Source organism: Lipophrys pholis (assembly GCF_963383615.2).
Source record: "Lipophrys pholis genome assembly, chromosome: 14".
NCBI lineage: Eukaryota > Metazoa > Chordata > Actinopteri > Blenniiformes > Blenniidae > Lipophrys > Lipophrys pholis.
The window spans coordinates 1,878,944-1,898,988 of record NC_137633.1 but is presented as its reverse complement, the minus strand read 5'-3'; the positions used below and the strand labels follow the sequence as shown (position 1 = coordinate 1,898,988).

Below are 20,045 nucleotides of genomic sequence, written 5' to 3'. Positions count from 1 at the left end.
ACGTGACGGAGACGTTACAGACGTGATATGCGACGTGACGGAGACGTGACGGAGACGTGACGGAGACGTGACGGAGACGTGACGGAGACGTGACGGAGACGTGACGGAGACGTGACGGAGACGTTCTAAGTGTTAGCGGTGAAGGAAACGGTACAAAGTTAATGACGACGATACTGATGGAGACATGATTCATGTGACTGAGATAGTACAGATGTGACGGAGACACTGCAGGTGTAGATGTGACAGAGCTGTTACAGATGTGATGGAGACATGACGGAGATGTTTCACTTGAGACGCTGAGTCTCCCTGTGTCGTCCAGGCGCTGCAGTCGGCCCGGGAGGTGCACCAGTTCCACCACGACGTGGACGAGCTGAAGGGCTGGATGGCCGAGAAGGAGGCGGTGCTGGACTCTGAGGACCAGGGCCACGACCTGCACTCCATCCAGACCCTGCTGAGACAGCACGAGGCCCTGGAGGTCCGAACCCGAACCCGAACCCTCCTGGGACACGCCGAGAGTCTGAGTGCCTGAAGCCCTCACACACCCGTCTCTCTCTCTCTCTCTCTCTCTCTCTCTCCCTCCCCACAGAGAGACTTGGTCCTCATCTCGGAGGAGGTGACCCGCAGCAGGGAGCAGGGCCACGCCCTCGGCAGACGGCAGCCGGACGCCGGCGGCTCGGTGAGGCGGCGGCTGGACGATCTGCAGAGCTGCTGGAGCAGCGTGCAGGACAAAGCCTCGGAGCGCCGCCTCCGGCTGAGTCAGGCCGAGGAGGTGCAGAGCTGCTTCTCCCACTGCGCCGAGCTCATGTAGGTCCTCCAAACATCTCTCAGCGGGCGGCAGCTCAACTGTTTGATTTATTTTCGGAGGGAAAACTGTGAACGTTAATGTACATTGTTCTGTAGAAAAAAAAAACTAATGGCGACTTTCAGGTTTTGCTGTAGAATTTTCACATTTGGTGTCTGAGAGTTTGTTGCTAAAACATCAGAAAATCTGTGGAGAAAGAAGCGTTTTTTTAAAAAAGAAAAAAAAAGTGAGTAAAGGTCTTGAAAGACAAACACGAGGCTCAACCAGCCAGCCTCGCCATCTCCACCTTCAAAAAGCAAGGCATCAGAGCACCCTGAAATTTTGATAAGTGGAGGAGGAAGAGCTGAGAAACATCAAAACGGTCTTATTATCAGGAGAAGTTGTGGTTTGAAAATGTCAGAAAAGTGCATCATTACTGCTGATGGATTCAAAGACGAGATGAATCAAACAACTCCAGCTCTTATTTTTTATTTTTTTAAACTGTAAAAGGTTCCTCGACTCTCAGCGAGAGGAAGACAGAACCAATGTCTTTTTGTTTACTGTTTAATGATGAACGTTCTGCATTTTGGAGGGAAAACTTTAGAAACAAGTGAGCGAAACTAATGCGATTGATGTAAAGCTGCTGCTCTCGTGACCCCACAGCGGAAACGTTTGTATGAACAGAGAAGCTGTTCAGAAGGCCTTCCCTGTTAAAGCTCACACAACCTGCAATATCAAATCTCCAGGTAGCCCAGAAAGCTCCACCTTTGGTGGTTTCAGAAAACAGCACAAGATATGGTTAATTAACAATGATCATTAGGATAATGAAGCATTTAAAAAAAAATATATATATATATATATATATATATATATATAAACAGGCCATCCATCCATCCATCCATCCATCCATCCATCCCCAGGTCACGGTGGTGTCAGTCTGAGCACCGTCACCCAGATCACATTGCACCATTAAGAACCTTCCTGCAGGTGGAGAACCCACAGGAAGGTGGCGCCCAGCGTCAGACATGAACGCTCCACCTTGAGATTGAGAGTCTCATGCTCTACCAGCTGAGCTCGCCGGGGGGCTCCTAAATAAATGAAAATGATCTGAAACCTAAAACAAACGTAAAGAAAATCACACAACAACTGAAAGACGAGTGACTCGGACTTTTCAAAAGAAAAAGTGTCGGCATTTTATTCACTCACGGAATGTTGGTGTTGTTTTATGTGTGTTGACGTTAGTTGTGTTGTGCTCTTGTTGTCCGTGTGTTGCTTCAGTGTTTTCGGCATTGTGATGTTTTGTTATTGTTACATTGTGTTGTTGTTTTGTGATTTTATATTGAACCAATGTTGTTGGTGTGTTGTGATGTTGTTATATTGTAACAATTGTTGCAACATTGTTTTGTTGTGGACAGTATTTTGTGACTTTCTGTTGTTGTTGACATTGTGTTGTTGACAATTGTGTTGTTGTGATGTTGTTTTGGCACTATTGTTGACATTGTCTTATATTTGTGACATGGTTGTTATTGTTGACATTGTGTTTTTGTTGTTGATATTGTGTTTTATTTGTTGTATCAGGGCGTGGCTGAGGGAGATGTTGTCTCTGATGCGAGGAGAAGCTCACAGCAGCGAGGGAGCAGTGTTCGCAGGAGGAGGCGCAGGAGGAGGAGCAGGAGGAGGAGCAGGGGGAGGCGGCGACCTGGAGCAGCTCCTCAAGAAGCATCGGGAGCGCCGCGTCCAGATCGACCGGCAGCTTGTCAAGTCTCAGGCCGCCAAAGACGACGGGCGGCGCCTCGTCCAGGAGAAGAGCTTGATGTGGAAGGAGGTGAAGCAGAGCCGCCGGAGCAGCAGGTACAAGGAGATGCTCCGCCTACTCTGACTCGGCCGTTCCTCCCTCCGCAGGTGGAGGAGCGTCTGTACGAGCTGGAGGAGCTGGAGCAGCAGGTGGAGCAGCTGTGGGAGGAGAACCGGCTGCTGTTCGAGGAGGAGCTGGAGATCTTACTGCTGCAGAGGGAGCTGGAGCAGGCGGAGCGCTGGCTCAGCTCCTACGAACACTCGCTGACGGCCGACGACTACGGGGTGAATACCTGCTGGTGGTGGTCTGTGTCGGTCTGTGTCGGTCTGTGTCGATCTGTGTTGGTCTGTGTCGGTCTGTGTCGGTCTGTCAGTCTGTGTCGGTCTGTGTCGGTCTGTGTCGATCTGTGTTGGTCTGTGTCGGTCTGTGTCGGTCTGTGTCGGTCTGTGTCGATCTGTGTCGGTCTGTGTCGATCTGTGTTGGTCTGTGTCGGTCTGTGTCGGTCTGTGTCGGTCTGTCAGTCTGTGTCGGTCTGTGTCGGTCTGTGTCGGTCTGTGTCAATCTGTGTTGGTCTGTGTCGGTCTGTGTCGGTCTGTGTCGGTCTGTCAGTCTGTGTCGGTCTGTGTCGGTCTGTCAGTCTGTGTCGGTCTGTGTCGGTCTGTGTCGGTCTGTGTCGATCTGTGTTGGTCTGTGTCGGTCTGTGTCGGTCTGTGTCGGTCTGTCGGTCTGTGTCGGTCTGTCGGTCTGTGTCGGTCTGTCGGTCTGTGTCGGTCTGTCGGTCTGTGTCAGTCTGTGTCGATCTGTGTCGGTCTATCGGTCTGTGTCGGTCTGTGTCGGTCTGTGTTGGTCTGTGTCGGTCTGTCAGTCTGTGTCAGTCTGTGTCGGTCTGTGTCGGTCTGTGTCGGTCTGTGTTGGTCTGTGTCGGTCTGTGTCGGTCTGTCAGTCTGTGTCGGTCTGTGTCGGTCTGTGTCGGTCTGTGTCGGTCTGTGTCGGTCTGTGTCGGTCTGACTGGGTGTCCTGGCTGCTGCAGGACTCGGTGTCGGACGTGTTGGAGCTGCTGAAGCGGCAGGAGGACCTGGAGGCCATGATTCTGGCTCAGAACCAACGATTCATCCTGCTGCAGAAGAAGAAAACTCAGGTCAGATTCTCTTCCTCTTTAGAAACTCCTGCTTCTTATAGATGAAACTTCAAATACAAGAACATGCTGACTGAGCAGGAGAGAGAAGCAGCTGATCTCCTCACGTCTCACCTGTGTTTGTCTCTCAGAGGGAGAAGAGACTTGGCCTATCGCAGGAGGAGGAAGAGGAGGAGGAGGAGGAGGAGCTGCAGCTCCGACAGCCTCCCGTCAGAGTTTCCTCCCTGAGGAGTAAACCAGCAGAGCATAGGATTCCTCGGATCTCCTCCTTCAGGGAGGTCGTTCGTCCAGTCAGGTCCTCCCTGCAGGAGAGCGTCACCTCCTCTCCCAGTCCTCCTCCTCCTCCTCGGAGTCCGTCTCCAGACAGGAGGAGAACCAGTCCGACCGTGATGTCCTGGAGGAGCAGACGCTCCATGATGGAGGTTGACGCTCCTCTCACAGCCTCAGCTGGCACCTCCTCTCTCAGATATCCTCAGTCTCCTCCTCCTCCACCTCCTCCAGAGCCTCGCTCCAGATCCAAACCTCCTCAGTCTCCTCCTCCTCCACCTCCTCCAGAGCCTCGCTCCAGATCCAAACCTCCTCAGTCTCCTCCTCCTCCACCTCCTCCAGAGCCTCGCTCCAGATCCAAACCTCCTCAGTCTCCTCCTCCTCCACCTCCTCCAGAGCCTCGCTCCAGATCCAAACCTCCTCAGTCTCCTCCTCCGTCACCTCCCAAAGATCTCCGTTTCCGGTCCAAACCTCCTCTTGCTCCAAAACCTGGCCTCGCCTCCTCCTCCTCTTCCTCCTCTGAGGAGGAGCAAACGTCTGAGCAACGCCCCAAACCTCCAAACCAATCAGAGAAGCTCGCTGGGCCTCCACCTGACTCTCCTCCATCAGTCAGGCAGCTTGTAGCTCCGACTGCACCTCCTCCTCCTCCTCCAGTCACAGAGAAACTAACTTCACCTGAATCACCTGCCAGCGCGCAGACTGCCGAACCAATCAGAGAGCAGCAGGCAGAGTCATGTGACGCGCCACAAAGGGAGCCGTTACAGGTAAGAAGATTGTTATGTCCTGTTTCTTTGATTCTTCATCATCATCATCATCATCATCATCATCATGGTCATGGTCATGTGACCTCACAGCTGAAGTGTCCTCCTCTCAGGTGACTCCTGATCGACCAATCAGGATGCAGGGACACCTGGAGATCAAACTGAAACAAGGCCAGACCAAGGTGGGAACACACACACACACACACACACACACACACACACACACACACACACACACACACACACACACACACACACACACACACACACTGTGGAGGAGTAACTGTGGGGTGGTTTCAGGGGGCGGAGCACTGGGAGGAGGTGTTCGCCGTCCTGGAGGGAGAATCTCTGAGTCTGTATGAAGACACAACAGCCGCTGCACAGGTACACAAACACACAAATATAACAACACACTCACTCTGTTGTGCTCCTGCTATCTGTAGAACAACTGTGGACAAACGACGCGTGTGTGTGAGCAGGTTGTTCTTTATTTCTCCTTCGCTGTGTGTGTGTGTGTGTGTGTGTGTGTGTGTGTGTGTGTGTGTGTGTGTGTGTGTGTGTGTGTGTGTGTGTGTGTGTGTGTGTGTGTGTGTGTGTGTGTGTGTGTGTGTGTCCTCAGAGGAGGTGTCGGTGGCCTCCAGTCAGCATGGCGGGATCATCGTGCAGAGAAAACTCAATGTACAGGAGGAAGGAGAACACCTTCAAACTGACGTAGGAGCAGAAAACACTGAGAACACGAGCAGCGACTGTACACACAGGGTGACTGTGTGTGTGTGTGTGTGTGTGTGTGTGTGTGTGTGTGTGTCTCAGCCTGTCAGATGGCAGTCAGTACCTGTTTGCAGCCTCCAGCTCTGATCAGCAGCGTTTGTGGGTGAAGAAACTCAAGCATCACCTGGACAGCAGCAGCCAATCAGACGACTCGGACGACTCCGGGTGGGAACACACACACACACACATACACACACACACACACACACACACACACACACACACACACACACACACACACACACACACACACACACACACACACACACACACACACACACTGACCTGCCCCGCTCCATCGTTCTTCTCCACAGGAGGGCTTCGTCTGTCAACATCAGCCTGGAGAAGTTGGCCGATGACTCGTCCGCCGCCAGCGGACTTCCTGCGGACCGTCCGGACAGACCGTCGCAGGTGGGGCCTCCACCCAAACCACCGCACACCTACTACAACCGACACTCCTACCCCGACGGAGGGGAGGCCAGCATGACAGGTGAGGAAGCGTTTTGGAGGCTGAAGGACGAGTGAATGTTTCTCTCTTCAACAGCAGATCATCGCAGTAACTTTCTGGGAAACTCGTTCGCTCTGAAACTCGTTCAGGTCAAATCATGTGAATTGTGGCGTCTTTCAGAAGTTACGTTAGATTTGTGCTGCGGCTCGCTTCGCAGAAGAAGATGGCTTCCGGTCCCGGGGTTGTGGGTTTGATCCCCCGCCTCACCCTGCCCATGTGTCGAAGTGCCTCTTCGGCAAAATGCTGAACCCAAAGTTTCTCCCGATGGCGTGCGAGCAGCTTGCGTGGCAGCTGCCGCCATCGGTGTGAGTGAGTGAGTGAGTGAGTGAGTGAGTGAGTGAGTGAGTGAACGGGTGAATGTGACGGCTCAGGAGTCTGATACTTCACATAAGAAACATCTATCGAGCGTGTAGAATTAGATTGTCTTGATTAGTTGGGTCCTGTTGTACTCTATCATTGTAAGAGCGCTTTGAGATGTTTGTTGATGTGATTTAGCGCTTTACAAATAAAATTGAATTGAATTGAATTGAATTTCACTACTCTGTCCATTCGCTGTATTTCCAGCTGAAATACCTGGAATTAAAGGTTTCAAATCTTCAAGGAACTATAATGTTCTTTTTTGACCTGAGGTTTTAGCGTTTTTCATCTTCCACACTGATGATGAGAGGAAAAGAAAAGAGGAATGTAAATGTACTGCACCTCCAATCCAGCAGGGGGCGGTAAGAAGACCAAAGTCATGCAGTAACACGGCCTTAAAAGTGAAGTAAAGGTGGATTTAGAGTTTGAGTTTAAAATATGGAAGCGAAATATGTTTGGAATGTCTGCTGTGTGTGTGGCTGCTGCTCAACGCAGGCGACGCTACATAGAACATAATGAAGGTCATCCCTGTAACTGAATGTGTCACCCTGCAGGTCCGCACAGCGCGCCTCCTCCGTCACCTCCGTCACCTCCTCCCTCACCCCCTCCCTCTCCTCCTCCCTCACCTCCTCCCGCCGTCGCCTCCTCCCAGCTGCCGGACGAGACAGCGAGCAGTGAACGGCCCAAGATCAACGTCTTCAAGAAGTTCTTCGCCAAGAAGTAAAGCGTCTCCACGGCGACCCTCCGATCAGCTTCAGCACAGACGGACTGAAAGAATCATCCCAACTGACCAATCACAGGCCACAGAGGGGAAAGAATCCGATTCACTGTGTGATTCTATAACTAATTGATGAGAGAAAATCACCTTATAATCGCGATGTTGCACTCAGATTCAGCAGGTGGCGCCACACACCTCAAACAGCGGTTTAAAGCAACTTTAAGAGAAGAAGAAGAAGAAGAAAGAACGACGGTCGTGCAGCGGTTACTAACCTGGGAGTGACAACAGGAAGTTTTGAACCAATGAATCACTGCAGATTTTTAAAGAACATTCATCAGTCGGAGGCTTTTCTGATCCAACAAAGTCAACATGAAAAACACCGAAATCGGCAAAATGAAAACGTAATATTTGAGATTGTAATCACGCGGAGTCCGATGTGGCTTCAATCCTGTTTTCACACAAAAATGTTATTAAATGTGTTGTGGAAGTTTGATTTGCTTTCAGATCGACTCCTGTATTGATGTATTGACGGGTCCATTGTCCGTGGCCTTCCGTGCTACACCTACAGGATGTTCAGCGTTTCTGCCGTTGCCATGGAAACCAACATCGTTTTCCAAACCTTACCTTGTAAACACAAAACTTTTCTGAAGTTTAAACATTTTTATTGGAAACCTCGACGTGTAAACACGGCCTGATACGTTCAGCCTCACGCAGTGCGTCACTTTCCACATCTGACGTGGGGCAACGGTTTGAAACCCGGCTGCAGCAGCTGATTGGTCGACTGCTGATGAGGTGATGTTCAAACGGACCATTCATCAATCAGAACAGCTCAAGTTACACACAGAAGTCTTTAAAGGTGTAGTGTGTCGTGTTTCAGGGCAAAAGCAACACGGAAAGAATACGGATCTGCTGCAACATGCTGATTGGGCCTGTAATACCACTTTCTACCAGCAGGTGGTCCAGCGAGTTTTTCCATCTAACTCCCTGTATTCAGTTCGAGAAGCAGCAGATTTTGACACAAGCTGTAAAAAACTATTGTGAACCATGTTGGTTCTTGGTGTCGGATTACTTTCCGATACCCCGTGGCTCCGCCCACATGGAGCCGCTGGCGGCTGCTAGCGGAGGGCAGCTGACGATGTTTACGGCGCCGCTCGGTTCTGAATGCAGTGTTTACATCAGCTGTGAGGACGAGACCCGACGAGCTCCATTCAGACTAATTTGTTCCATTTAGGAGGAGAAAAGGTGGAGGAGGAGGAGCCTGGGTGGAGAAGAACTCCTGCTAATCATCCAGGAGATTTTATTAATGAGTCCATCAGTCGCAGCTTCATCACGCTTTCACACCGACTTCATCATCATCTTCATCGCCGCTTTAAAAAAGGTTGTTTTCCTTGGATTTGATTGGTCCCTTTCATAATTTTAGTGTGTGTGTGTGTGTGTGTGTGTGTGTCACCATTACTTCAGTTTGTCTGTTTTCTACAATCAAATCTAAACATTACTGATCACCAGTGTTACTAGTAACTACTTTAAAAGACAGTTATCTAACCAGTTACTGGAAATTACAAGTAAGTAGTTACTTGTAATCTATTTTATTCTACAACTAGTGTTCGTTACCAACTATTTCTTAAAGCTGTGAAGTTACTTTATACTAGTTAGTTAGTGGGAGGAAGATACTCTATAAGAACACACACACACACACACACACACACACACACACACACACACACACACACACACACACACACACACACACACACACACACACACACACACACACACACACACACACACACACACACACACACACACACACACACACACACACACACACACACACACACACACACACACATAGCGTTGTGTCGCCTCCTGGTCCTCCTGCAGTTCCCCCTCTCGCCTCAGTGTGTCGCTGTTGGAGCATGAATCTCCTCCTCGCGGCAGTGCGGCCTGAGCGCGCGGCCTCCCGCCGCTTTGATCTCGCTCCTCATTGATTGAAGCTTGAACCCCGCAGCGCGTGCACGGCTAATGAGGAGGCCTGCGCGTGTCCGCTCCGCGCGCCTTTTTCCTCTCCCCCTGATTCTTCCTCCTTCTCTTCCTCCTCTTCCTCTTCTTCCTCCACCCCGGCTCCTCTTTGTGAAGTTCTTTCTTTTTCTCTCATTAGAATAGAAAATCCGTTGAACCCGACCACTAAGAAGTTAAAGCAAAATAGTTAGAATCTTTCTGATTTAATTTAATGCACTGAGAAATAAAGCAAATAAATCTATTAAACTGATAAACTGTTCCTATCATCTGGATTAGAAAAGTAGACCTGTTTCTTCAACCAGCTCATTAATAAGTCGGGTTTGTTCTCAGAATTGCGGCACTTTGCAGCTGAATCGACGCAGTTTTTTCAGTTTTTTTTAAGCGTCACAGTGTCAAAGAAAGAAATTGTGCGCGCGCCTCTTCTGTCTTCTGTTTCCTTTCTCTTCTTTCTTGGAGCCGTTTGGTTCCCCGCAGGCCTCCGTCTGATTCCCTCCTCATCATTCCGCTCACGGCCGCGGGAGGAGGAGGAGGAGCAGGAGCAGGAGGAGCAGGAGGATGAAGAGGAGGAGCAGGAGGAGGAGCAGCAGGAGCTCAGGGATGAAGCTGCGCACCTCCTGCTGCAGACAAACTGCTCGGACGCGTCAGAGCTGCACGTCCAAGCAGAGAAAAACCTCTTCTCTCTTTCTACACTTTAAAAATCCTCTTTTTTCCAGCATTAGGTGCTGATTTGATTTTTTTTATTCGCCGCAGAAACGAGATTATTACTCCACTTTGTTCAAGGAACAGAAATATTGAATTTATTCTCCGTTCAGAAACCACATTTTTTGTGTTTTCGTCCAGATCAAACAAATAAAATGTATTTATTTCGATCTGAAACTGATAAAGTTAAACAGCCACTTGTTTTTTAAAAATATATATTTTTTCTATTTCTTGAAACGATTGATGTTATTTTGAATTACGTCAAAATCGCGCTTGCTCTTTATAGGCTTTTAAAAACAAGACACAGTAAAATAACATTTGAAGATTTTAAATAAAGTTAATATATGTCAAATATAAGGTTACAATCTTCCGGTATAATCTTCGTATTTTTGAATAAATACAAATGACCGATGAGCGCCATTTCCTGATCCGTTATCTCGATTTGAATTAACTCAGGAAAAGTTTTATTCCTTTTTTTCCTTAAAGAGCCGCAATGAAACGTCCCATTCAACATTTCCTAGGTTTTTTTTTCCTCATTGAAAATCGTCTCTTAAACGGAATTCGGTGCGTAAAATAAACAATATGGTGCAAAATGTATTAAAAGAAAACCGGAATGATCGTGGAACATCATATCGATCACCTTTTCGACTCAACCATAAATAAACATATACTTATATAGGTTTTCTGTGTTTATTTAAGTGTCGATCTCTTCAGTTTCACTTCATTCACACCGTTTGTTTTCTGATTTACGCGTAAAAATCCATCGTGTCTCACTTTTACAGCTTTGAAGGTTTAATGTGCACGAGCTGAAGAGGAGTTCAAGAAATTAATTTAAAACTCTTGGACTCCTCAAATGAATAAATCCTAAGAAATACAATGAATGTTTGAGAAGTTTCGACGGAATAAAAACCAACTCTTGACACATTAAACTGCAGGTGTAAATAAACGTCAGGTCTGGGTTGGATGGTTCTGTTCTAAACCACTAGGGGGCGTCTTCTGCTCTCCTCTGGTCGTGTGTTCAAACATTTCCACTCGGGCAGAAAACTCAGCAGATTAACGCCTTGGAGTCTCTCTGAGGTCGGATCGATTCAGGCCGCTCGGGTTTCTCTTCTCTGAGGATTCAAACACAAACCGGATGATTTGTTCACTTTAAATGGATTTTCTGCTTTAATTGTTGCGTTTTAAACTATGTTAACATCTTCATATCATCACCAGATCCTCCTGGAACTGGTAAAGAAAAACCTTTCAGAGCTCATTTAAAATCTCCTTTTCTTCGGTTAAGGTTTATGGTTTCCCGTTAATTCATCATAAGAAACAACAGAATCGACTCAAATCTTCTGTAACAAAATAAGAACGAGCTACAATTGTTCTAAACTAAAAAAACCTCTGAAGAAGAATCTTCATGATGACAGCAACTTATCAAGCCTCCTTTAACAGCTGAGTCACACCCTACAAATCCCCCAACAGTCCTTATATCCCCTCATATATCCCCTTATATCCCCTCATATATCCCCTTATATCCCCTCATATATCTCCTCATATGTTCTCTCATATATCTCCTCATATATCCCCTCATATATCCCTCATATATCCCCTCATATATCTCCTCATATATCTCCTCATATATCCCCTCATATATCTCCTCATATATCCCCTCATATATCTCCTTATATATCCCCTCATCTATCCCCTCATATATCCCTCATATATCCCTCATATATCCCCTCATATATCTCCTCATATATCCCCTCATATATCCCCTCATATATCCCCTCATATATCTCCTCATATATCCCCTCATATATCCCCTCATATATCCCCTCATATATCTCCTCATATATCCCCTTATATCCCCTCATATATCTCCTCATATATCCCCTCCTCTATCTCCTCATATGTTCCCTCATATATCCCCTCATATATCTCCTCATATGTTCCCTCATATATCCCCTCATATATCTCCTCATATATCCCCTCATATATCCCCTCATATATCTCCTCATATGTTCCCTCATATATCTCATCATATATCCCCTCATATATCCCCTCATATATCCCTCATATATCCCCTCATATATCTCCTCATATATCCCCTGATATATCTCCTTATATATCCCCTCATCTATCCCCTCATATATCCCTCATATATCCCCTCATATATCTCCTCATATATCTCCTCATATATCCCCTCATATATCTCCTCATATATCCCCTCATATATCTCCTTATATATCCCCTCATCTATCCCCTCATATATCCCTCATATATCCCTCATATATCCCCTCATATATCTCCTCATATATCCCCTCATATATCCCCTCATATATCCCCTCATATATCTCCTCATATATCCCCTCATATATCCCCTCATATATCCCCTCATATATCTCCTCATATATCCCCTTATATCCCCTCATATATCTCCTCATATATCCCCTCATCTATCCCCTCATATATCCCTCATATATCCCTCATATATCCCCTCATATATCTCCTCATATATCCCCTCATATATCCCTCATATATCCCTCATATATCCCCTCATATATCTCCTCATATATCCCCTCATATATCCCCTCATATATCCCCCCATATATCCCCTCATATTCTACATGATGATCTTCAGGATCAGTCATAAAACTGAAAACTGAACTTCCGACTCCCAAAACTGAGCTGATTGTAACAAAACCCCTTGAAAGTTTTCAGTCTTTCTATCACGAGAACCCTTCAAGAGGAATTAGAAAGAATAAACATTTGTCCTGAAAATCTCCTGATTCCATTAAAATAAAAAAACATCCAGCATTTCAAGAAACCATTTAAGAGTCTGTCTAATGAGCCAACAAGAAATCTGAACAGAAAAACCTTTGAACCCCAGTAGAGCTACCAATCTCGTCTAGAAATGACAACTAGAACTCATTTGACATTCCTAACAAGCTCACAGAACCCTGAAATATATATTTTAAAAACCTCTACATGCTGCAGAAGTCTTCAGGAACCATTACAACCTCTTGAGAATCTTTAAAAATCTTCACATCGCCTTTAAGAACCAAACTCCACACAGTGGTGAACCTCTCCTGGGACCCGAGAAAACCTGAGAAACCTTCAAGAACCCTCTTAGATATGATGATGAACCAAAACGATAAATCCTAGAACCTTCAAAACGCTTCTAGATGTTCCACAAAGCCATTCACAGAAAGGTCTCTAAAGGACCTTTGAAGCAGCTGGAACTCATAAGAAGTTTCCTAAGAAGCTGACAAAAGGTTCCTTCAACGATCCGCAGAATGATTGGAGATACCCACAAGAGGTTCTAAGAGTCTCCGTTAACAATCCTGTAACTGTTGAACCTCAGCTGAGAGCCAATAAAATCCCTTAAGCCTCCTGGAAGAGAACTCCTCAACGATCTCGACAGATTCACAAAGAACGATGGATTCTGATTAAATCAAGAGTTTTAGACAGCTGGAGAGAATCTGATCGAGAACTCTGAACTCCTTGAGCGGAATTGAAGCAGAACTCTTCAGGAGCCTCATCGGGCCTCCAGCCAGTCCAACTGGGAACCGAGCGGAACCTCCTGCTGAGAAGCAGAGAACTGATTTAAACCTCCAGATAACTTTGAATCTAGAAGCATTGTTGAAAAACTTTAGATTTTTGGTTTGATTTGGTCGAACGAAAGATGATTCCAGAGAGTCTGTCTATCTATCTATCTATCTATCTATCTATCTATCTATCTATCTATCTATCTATCTATCTATCTATCTATCTATCTATCTATCTATCTATCTATCTATCTATCTATCTATCTATTAGTTAGCCGGGAAGATTAAGTTTTCGTCTGTGTATTTGTCAGTGTTGCCACAGTTACCTGGGAAAAGTAATCTGATTACCAATTATTAGTTACTCCTTAAAAAGTAACTCTGTTACTTAACCGATTACTTGTTTTTAAAAGTAACTACGTCAGAATATAAGTAACTTTTTAGTTACTTTCAGCAGCTGCCGACAACACCCCCCCCCCCCTCTCAACATAATAAAACGGTTTTGCTAAAAACTCTGAAAAAAGGGGAGGAGCTTCCTGACAATATATGTTTTTACTCAGGGAAATTACAAAAATAGTGTAACTTCTCTGCCGTTGTGTTATTGATGCTGTAATAAGGTTTATTGATCATGTTGGTTAGTTCCTATTCTTTTGTGTTACCTGAACGCACCATTAGAGCGAGCTGGCCTGTGATTGGCTGAGAGTGGAGAAGGGGGCGGGTCAGGTGAGCGTGCAGACACTCTGCTTGTGTCCATATGGAGCAGAACCGAGGAGCGGCCCGGTTCTGTTTGATAATAAAGAGGCTTTGCAGACCTGTTGGACGTTACAACAGTAAAGCACAGTCAGCTGTAATCTGATTACTGGCTTGGAAATAGTAACGCGTTAGATTACTTGTTACTGAAAAAAGTGGTCATATGAGAGTAACGTGTCACTAATTAACGGGTTACCGGCATCACTGCTATTTATTATTGATTTATTGGTTTGTATGTATTTCACCAACTTTTCGCATAAAAAATGTCAAAGTAGAAAAGAGACTCGTCATGGAGATCAAAGGAGATCAAAGGAGATCAGCGTCGCCATTTTGTAGAATAATCATGAAGTTACTTTGTATTATGAAGAATAATGGAGTTTGTAAATAATGAGGTTTGGTTGTAGCTTGTGGAGTACAGTAATGGAGTTTAATTGTAGTTTATAAAGTAATGATGAAGTTCGGTTGTAGTTTGTTTTTTGGAATAATGAAGTTTGGTTGTAGTTCATCGAATAATTAGCGTTTGGTTGTGTGTTGTGTTTGTTGTTGAACTTGTGTTATTCTGTGAGTGTGTGTGTGTGTGTGTGTGTGTGTTGTCTTTATTGACTCATCATGTATTTGTGTTATTTCCTCGATTTGTACCTTTTTGTGAAAGTCTCAGTAAAAGTTGCTCCATTTCTATTTCGTGTTATTTTGTGTATTTCTGTTGACTGACGGTATAATTTGGTTTTTTATATTTATTTTTATGACACATTAGTGTTTATATTTGTTTGTTTCTGTTGGTTATTTTTTCGTGATTCGTGTTTGATGTTTGCGTTGATTTAGACGACGTGTAGTTGATTTGTATCATGTCGTGTATTTGTGGAGTTTTTTCTATTTGAGTTGAGCTTTGGAATATCTCTGAGGACAACAGAAGTTATTTTGTGTTTATTTGTCTGCAGCTTGTTGAATCTGTGAGGAAACGAAGAGAATTTCATTTGTGTGTCGGAGGTTAAAATCAGTAAAATAATAAAATGATAAAACTTCAACCTGTGGCGTTTCAAGAAAAACCGAAATGTCAGTTTCGTATTTTATTTCGCTCTTGAAAATGATCTTGCTCTTTCAATGAGAAACTTGATTTTTGTGTGAGTTGGTCACAAAAAAAGAGGAAATAAACTAAGTGTGGTTTGATCTGACTGAACTTCCTGTTTTAAAACTGGATCGTTTCTTTCACTGCGTAAACATGTGTGTCCATCTTTTCCTGCTCGGTGCCAAAGAGTCAAACTGCGGTTTGGCCTGCGGTCATGTACTGCGTGAAAACATCAAATAATGAAATAAAATTCAGATTTCAGGTGGTTAAAACCTCACATGTTGTGGATATTTGTTGTGAGGAGTGTGAATGTTTCCGTTATGGACGAATCTGCGCGCTCTGATTTGATTTCCGCTTCTTTCTGATGAAAACGTGACGTTGCGCTGCTTTTTGGGGGTAAATCCCGAAGGAAACACATCGGCGGCTGTAAACCCAGTCCTCCTCCTCGCTGTCGCTTTTCGGTGAATCATTTATACTTATTTTTTTATTTTTTATTTTTGGGGGTTTTCGAGGCGTGCGGCGCGGCGCGCCCTCGGCGGCCTGTGGTGCACCGCGCGCCCGGAGCTCCGCGGGCCGCCGGTAACCTCCGCTCTACCGGTAAACTATCCTCGCTCCGCCGGTAAACTAACTCCGCTCCGCCAAGAGGAGACGAAGCGTGACATGTTGTCGCTGTGACGCCTCCCCGGCGGCGCACTCCTGGCGCAGCGTTTTTACGCACGGAGCTGAAGCGGCTTATTTTTTTATTTTTTTTATTTGGAGAAACGTCCCGTTTCATTTCTGTCTGCAGCGATCTGACACACAAATCACCTCTGCGTGTCCTGACCGTGTCCGCGTGCCCTCCGGATCCCCTCGCTCTGTTTATTTACCCTCTGTGCCGGGATGTAAACAGGTTTGGAGACACCGAAGGGGCAAATATTTGAATCGGAGGAGTGTAAATATGAAGAGCGGCGGGGATTTGGGTTTACGCATGCACGGTGTGTGTTTTCCAGCCACGGTTTTTGGTGGAGGTGGGGATGAAGAGGGGGGGTGCTGATATGGGAGAGTGTGTTTTTGCACGCTGTAAAAAGTGTGCGCAATTGGGCGTGGAAGAAGCACGGAAAGTGTGATTTTTCCCACCGAAATATCAATAAAAAGCAGATGGAAACGATGGAACTATCAACAATAACGTGTTGTTGCGGTCATTTCTCCCATTCCGATGCTTGTTTTTTCAAAACCAGACTCAAATCAGAGTCGTAATTTTCACTCTAAAGACTTTTTGGTTCAACAAAACTCCACGCCTTTTGTATAAAATTAAAGAATAAAGTTTAAAGTGACATTTCCAGGTTTGTTTCCATCGAGTGAAGACGGTTCAAGTCTCGCGGAGCCGCGCTGAGACTGACGGAGGAGGGCACTTTTTGCAGCGTGCAGGGCATTGGTGGATGTGTGTGTTTCCCTGAGCGTCATGATTGGCTGAGAGCGCAGAGGACGCCTTAATATTTAATACTAATGTTCCCCTGGTTGGCTGAGGACTGGAAAGGTCCAACCAATGTTTTTTACTTGCTTTAGTGGCTGCGGCTCACTAATTAATTGCAGCTATCTGTCTCCTATCGATGTGTGTGTACATGTGTGTTGTGTGTGTGTGTTTCCTTTTTTCTCCCCAAACCGAACATGAAATAGTTTGTTGGGCTATACTTTCCTTCTTCCTATCTGTCCCCCCTTCCTTCTTTCCCGTCCTGGTTCGCAGGCAGAGAGCGGACAGATTGAAACCCAGCTGTGTGCGTCGCTTCTGCTCGGTGCCGCTTCCCCCCTCAGTGCCCGGTGATGTTGGATATGGGAGAGCGCAAAGAGGTGAAAATGATTCCCAAATCGTCGTTCAGTATAAACAGTTTGGTGCCCGAGGCCGTGCAAAACGACAACAACAACAGCAGCAGCCACCAGACCCCGCAGCAGCTCCACCACCAGAACCACCACCAGCACCACCTCCTGCACCAGAACCACCGGCCCGGCGGCGCGGACGAACCCGAGCACAAGGCGCCGCTCCCGGGCGCGCAGCAGGACGGCAAACCGGAGCCGAAGAGTGAGTCGTCGAGCCCGGAGAGCAGCCCGGAGGAGAAGGAGAAGCAGCAGCAGGAGGAGAAGAAGGACGGGAAGGACGCGGACGGAGCCTCCGCGGGGAAGGACGGAGAGAAGAAGAGCGGCAAGTACGAAAAACCTCCGTTCAGTTACAACGCGCTCATCATGATGGCCATCCGGCAGAGCCCCGAGAAGAGGCTCACCCTCAACGGCATCTACGAGTTCATCATGAAGAACTTCCCGTACTACCGGGAGAACAAGCAGGGCTGGCAGAACTCCATCCGGCACAACCTCAGCCTCAATAAGTGCTTCGTCAAGGTGCCGCGGCACTACGACGACCCGGGGAAGGGAAACTACTGGATGCTGGACCCGAGCAGCGACGACGTCTTCATCGGCGGCACCACCGGCAAGCTCCGGCGACGCTCCACCACCTCTCGGGCCAAGCTGGCCTTCAAGCGCGGGGCCCGGCTGACCTCCGGCCTGACCTTCATGGACCGGGCCGGGTCTCTGTACTGGCCCATGTCCCCCTTCCTGTCGCTGCACCACCCGCGGGCCGGCAGCGCTTTGGGCTACAACGGGACCTCGTCGGGTTACCCGGCGCACCCGATGTCCTACAGCACCATGCTGACGCAGAACATGAGCAACAACCACTCGTCGTTCCCGTCGTCCAACGGGCTGAGCATGGACCGGCTGGTCGGCGGGGACCTGCCGTACGCCACGCACCACCTGACGGCGGCGGCCCTGGCGGCCTCGGCGGTGCCCTGCGGCCTCTCCGTGCCTTGCTCCGGGGCCACGTACTCCCTCAACCCGTGCTCGGTCAACCTGCTGGCCGGACAGACGAGTTACTTTTTCCCGCACGTCCCGCACCCGTCCATGAGCGCGCAGAGCGGCGGCGGGGCCGGCGGTGGCGCGCTGCAAGCCGCCCGCGCGTCGGCCTCCAACTCCCCTCAGGCTCCGTCCTCCTCCGCGCTGCCCTGTGACTCTCTGCGGCCGGCCCTGTCCGGCTCGCTCCCGGCCTTCTCTTCGGGACTTTCCGGGGGTTTGTCTGACTATTTTACGCACCAGAACCAGGGGTCGACTTCCAACCCGCTTATACACTAACACCCGCCCCCCCTCCCGACCCCCTGTCCTCCTACAGCCACCCTGTCAGTGCACCCTGAAAGGAGTGAAAACTCAGACTGGAACTGTAAGTTGAACATTTTACACTGAACATTAACACTGTAAAAAAACAGAAAAAAACAAACAAACAAACAAACAAACAACAAAAAACGACAGAATGATTATAAACTATAGAAAAGAGGAGAGAGAGAGAAAAGAGCAGCACAAACACAGAAAGCAGCCCTGAAGTTTCCAGGTATTTTTTAATATTATTATTATTATTATTAATATTATTCTCGTTCTGATCTCTCCTCTGTGTGTACATAATGTCTGTTCCTCTCAGTGTCGGTTCGTCTGTATATTCTTCTGTCAGTCAGCGCTGTGCAATGTGATGGAGCGGAGAATGATGGGAGCTGTAGGCTGCTGAGGATGATGAGGATGAGGATTTTCTGTTGTTGTTGTCGGAGGAGGCGTTACTTTTATAGAATGTGTATTTAAAATAGTTTGGTCTAATTTTGAGATTTAAAAAAAGGTTAAAAATAATAAGAATAATATCTCTAATAGCTGGTTTTTCGCCCGCATGTTTTTTGCAGTATTATCAGGTATCAGAGAAGAAGAAGCGGCGGGAGTGAGTTTTTTTTTTCCACCACAAAATGTTTTGTTTTAATTTTCTACGCAGTAAAAAAACAACAAAAAAAAAACAACAAAACAGAAACGACGTGTGTTTGTTTGTGAAGCAGAAAGTGAAGCGACTCTGGCTGTTTTTTTTTTTTTTTAAACTTCCCCTCAACGTTTATTTCAAAGTGTTCCTGTAACTTTTTATAGACCAAAGACTCGGTTGGTAGGAGATTTCAGAGGCCTGGTGTGCGTGAAGAAGTGAGAGAGTGAGAGGATGAAGGAGTGACTGTTGCCTCCTTCACTGCAGAAAATACCCATTTAAACGAGATTTTTTTTTTCAACGCAGTTTTTCTCCCTGAAATTAGAGGAACTCTGATGCAGTTTGACGCTTTTTTGGAATAAAAAGTGGCTGTTTTGTTGGTGCAGATGTGGGAGAGTTTTTTTTGCCTTAATTTGTTTGCTATATTAAATTGAATGCGTCTCGTTTGGTGGAGATTTTCCGCAGTGCAGCCTGTGATGTTTTTATGTTTTATTTGTAAAATGTGACCGCCGGGAAACAAACGGACGCTCACGTCTCTTCTTCACTCACTTTTTGTACAATTAGTCAAAAAAAAAAAAAAAAAGAAATCAAAATTATCTCCCTGTAACTTGAATTTGGTTCTTTTTGCCTTTATTATTATTATTATATATTTTTTTTCTAAAGAAAAGGAGGAACGATGTAAAAACCCGTTTGTTTGCCTGAAGAGAAAAAAAAGCCTCATTATCTAAATACTACTTGGAATGATTGTCCTTTAATTGTCGTCTCTAAAACAATTTTTCATGGTTGTGATACTATTGTGGTCTTCTTCTTATTCCCGTGTTTGTCGCTTACAAAAGCTAAAAAAGAGAAAAAAAATGTTTTAATCCTAAAAAAAAAAAAAAACACAAATAAAAGAATAGGTTACATTCTTAACTAACGCAAATCCCCTTGTCTTCTTTCCCCCGCCGTGCGTGTGTCTCTGATCCACCAAACAAACACAATTACTAGTCAAACAGGAACAATTCTCCTCGATATCACGAGATTTTCAGAAAAAAACGCCGCATTTTGTTTTCTAGATTTGTTCTTCAATTTAAGGTTTTGAAA

General features: G+C 46.4%; 2 protein-coding genes across 2 annotated transcripts in view; both read left to right on the top strand.

Annotated features, from left to right (window-relative positions):
* Positions 1–7,582, top strand: part of sptbn5 (spectrin, beta, non-erythrocytic 5) — a gene marked incomplete at its 5' end in the record, with an annotated part of 37,444 nt that extends 29,862 nt beyond the window's left edge. Inside the window, 12 exons of the mRNA XM_080479810.1 lie at positions 320–475; positions 587–804; positions 2,360–2,606; positions 2,684–2,860; positions 3,607–3,714; positions 3,843–4,742; positions 4,853–4,921; positions 5,046–5,123; positions 5,359–5,450; positions 5,550–5,672; positions 5,822–5,997; positions 6,927–7,582. Of these exons, the coding sequence (XP_080335936.1) occupies positions 320–475; positions 587–804; positions 2,360–2,606; positions 2,684–2,860; positions 3,607–3,714; positions 3,843–4,742; positions 4,853–4,921; positions 5,046–5,123; positions 5,359–5,450; positions 5,550–5,672; positions 5,822–5,997; positions 6,927–7,096 (2,514 nt within the window). The 3' untranslated portion in view covers positions 7,097–7,582. The remainder of the gene's footprint in view (positions 1–319; positions 476–586; positions 805–2,359; positions 2,607–2,683; positions 2,861–3,606; positions 3,715–3,842; positions 4,743–4,852; positions 4,922–5,045; positions 5,124–5,358; positions 5,451–5,549; positions 5,673–5,821; positions 5,998–6,926) is intronic.
* Positions 7,583–16,954: 9,372 nt separating this feature from the next.
* foxg1a (forkhead box G1a) lies at positions 16,955–18,307 on the top strand (the record flags this gene model as incomplete). The annotated part of the gene is made up of 1 exon (XM_080480556.1): positions 16,955–18,307. The coding sequence occupies one exon, from the start codon at positions 16,955–16,957 to the stop codon at positions 18,305–18,307; it is 1,353 nt and encodes a 450-aa protein (XP_080336682.1).
* Positions 18,308–20,045: the final 1,738 nt, after the last annotated feature.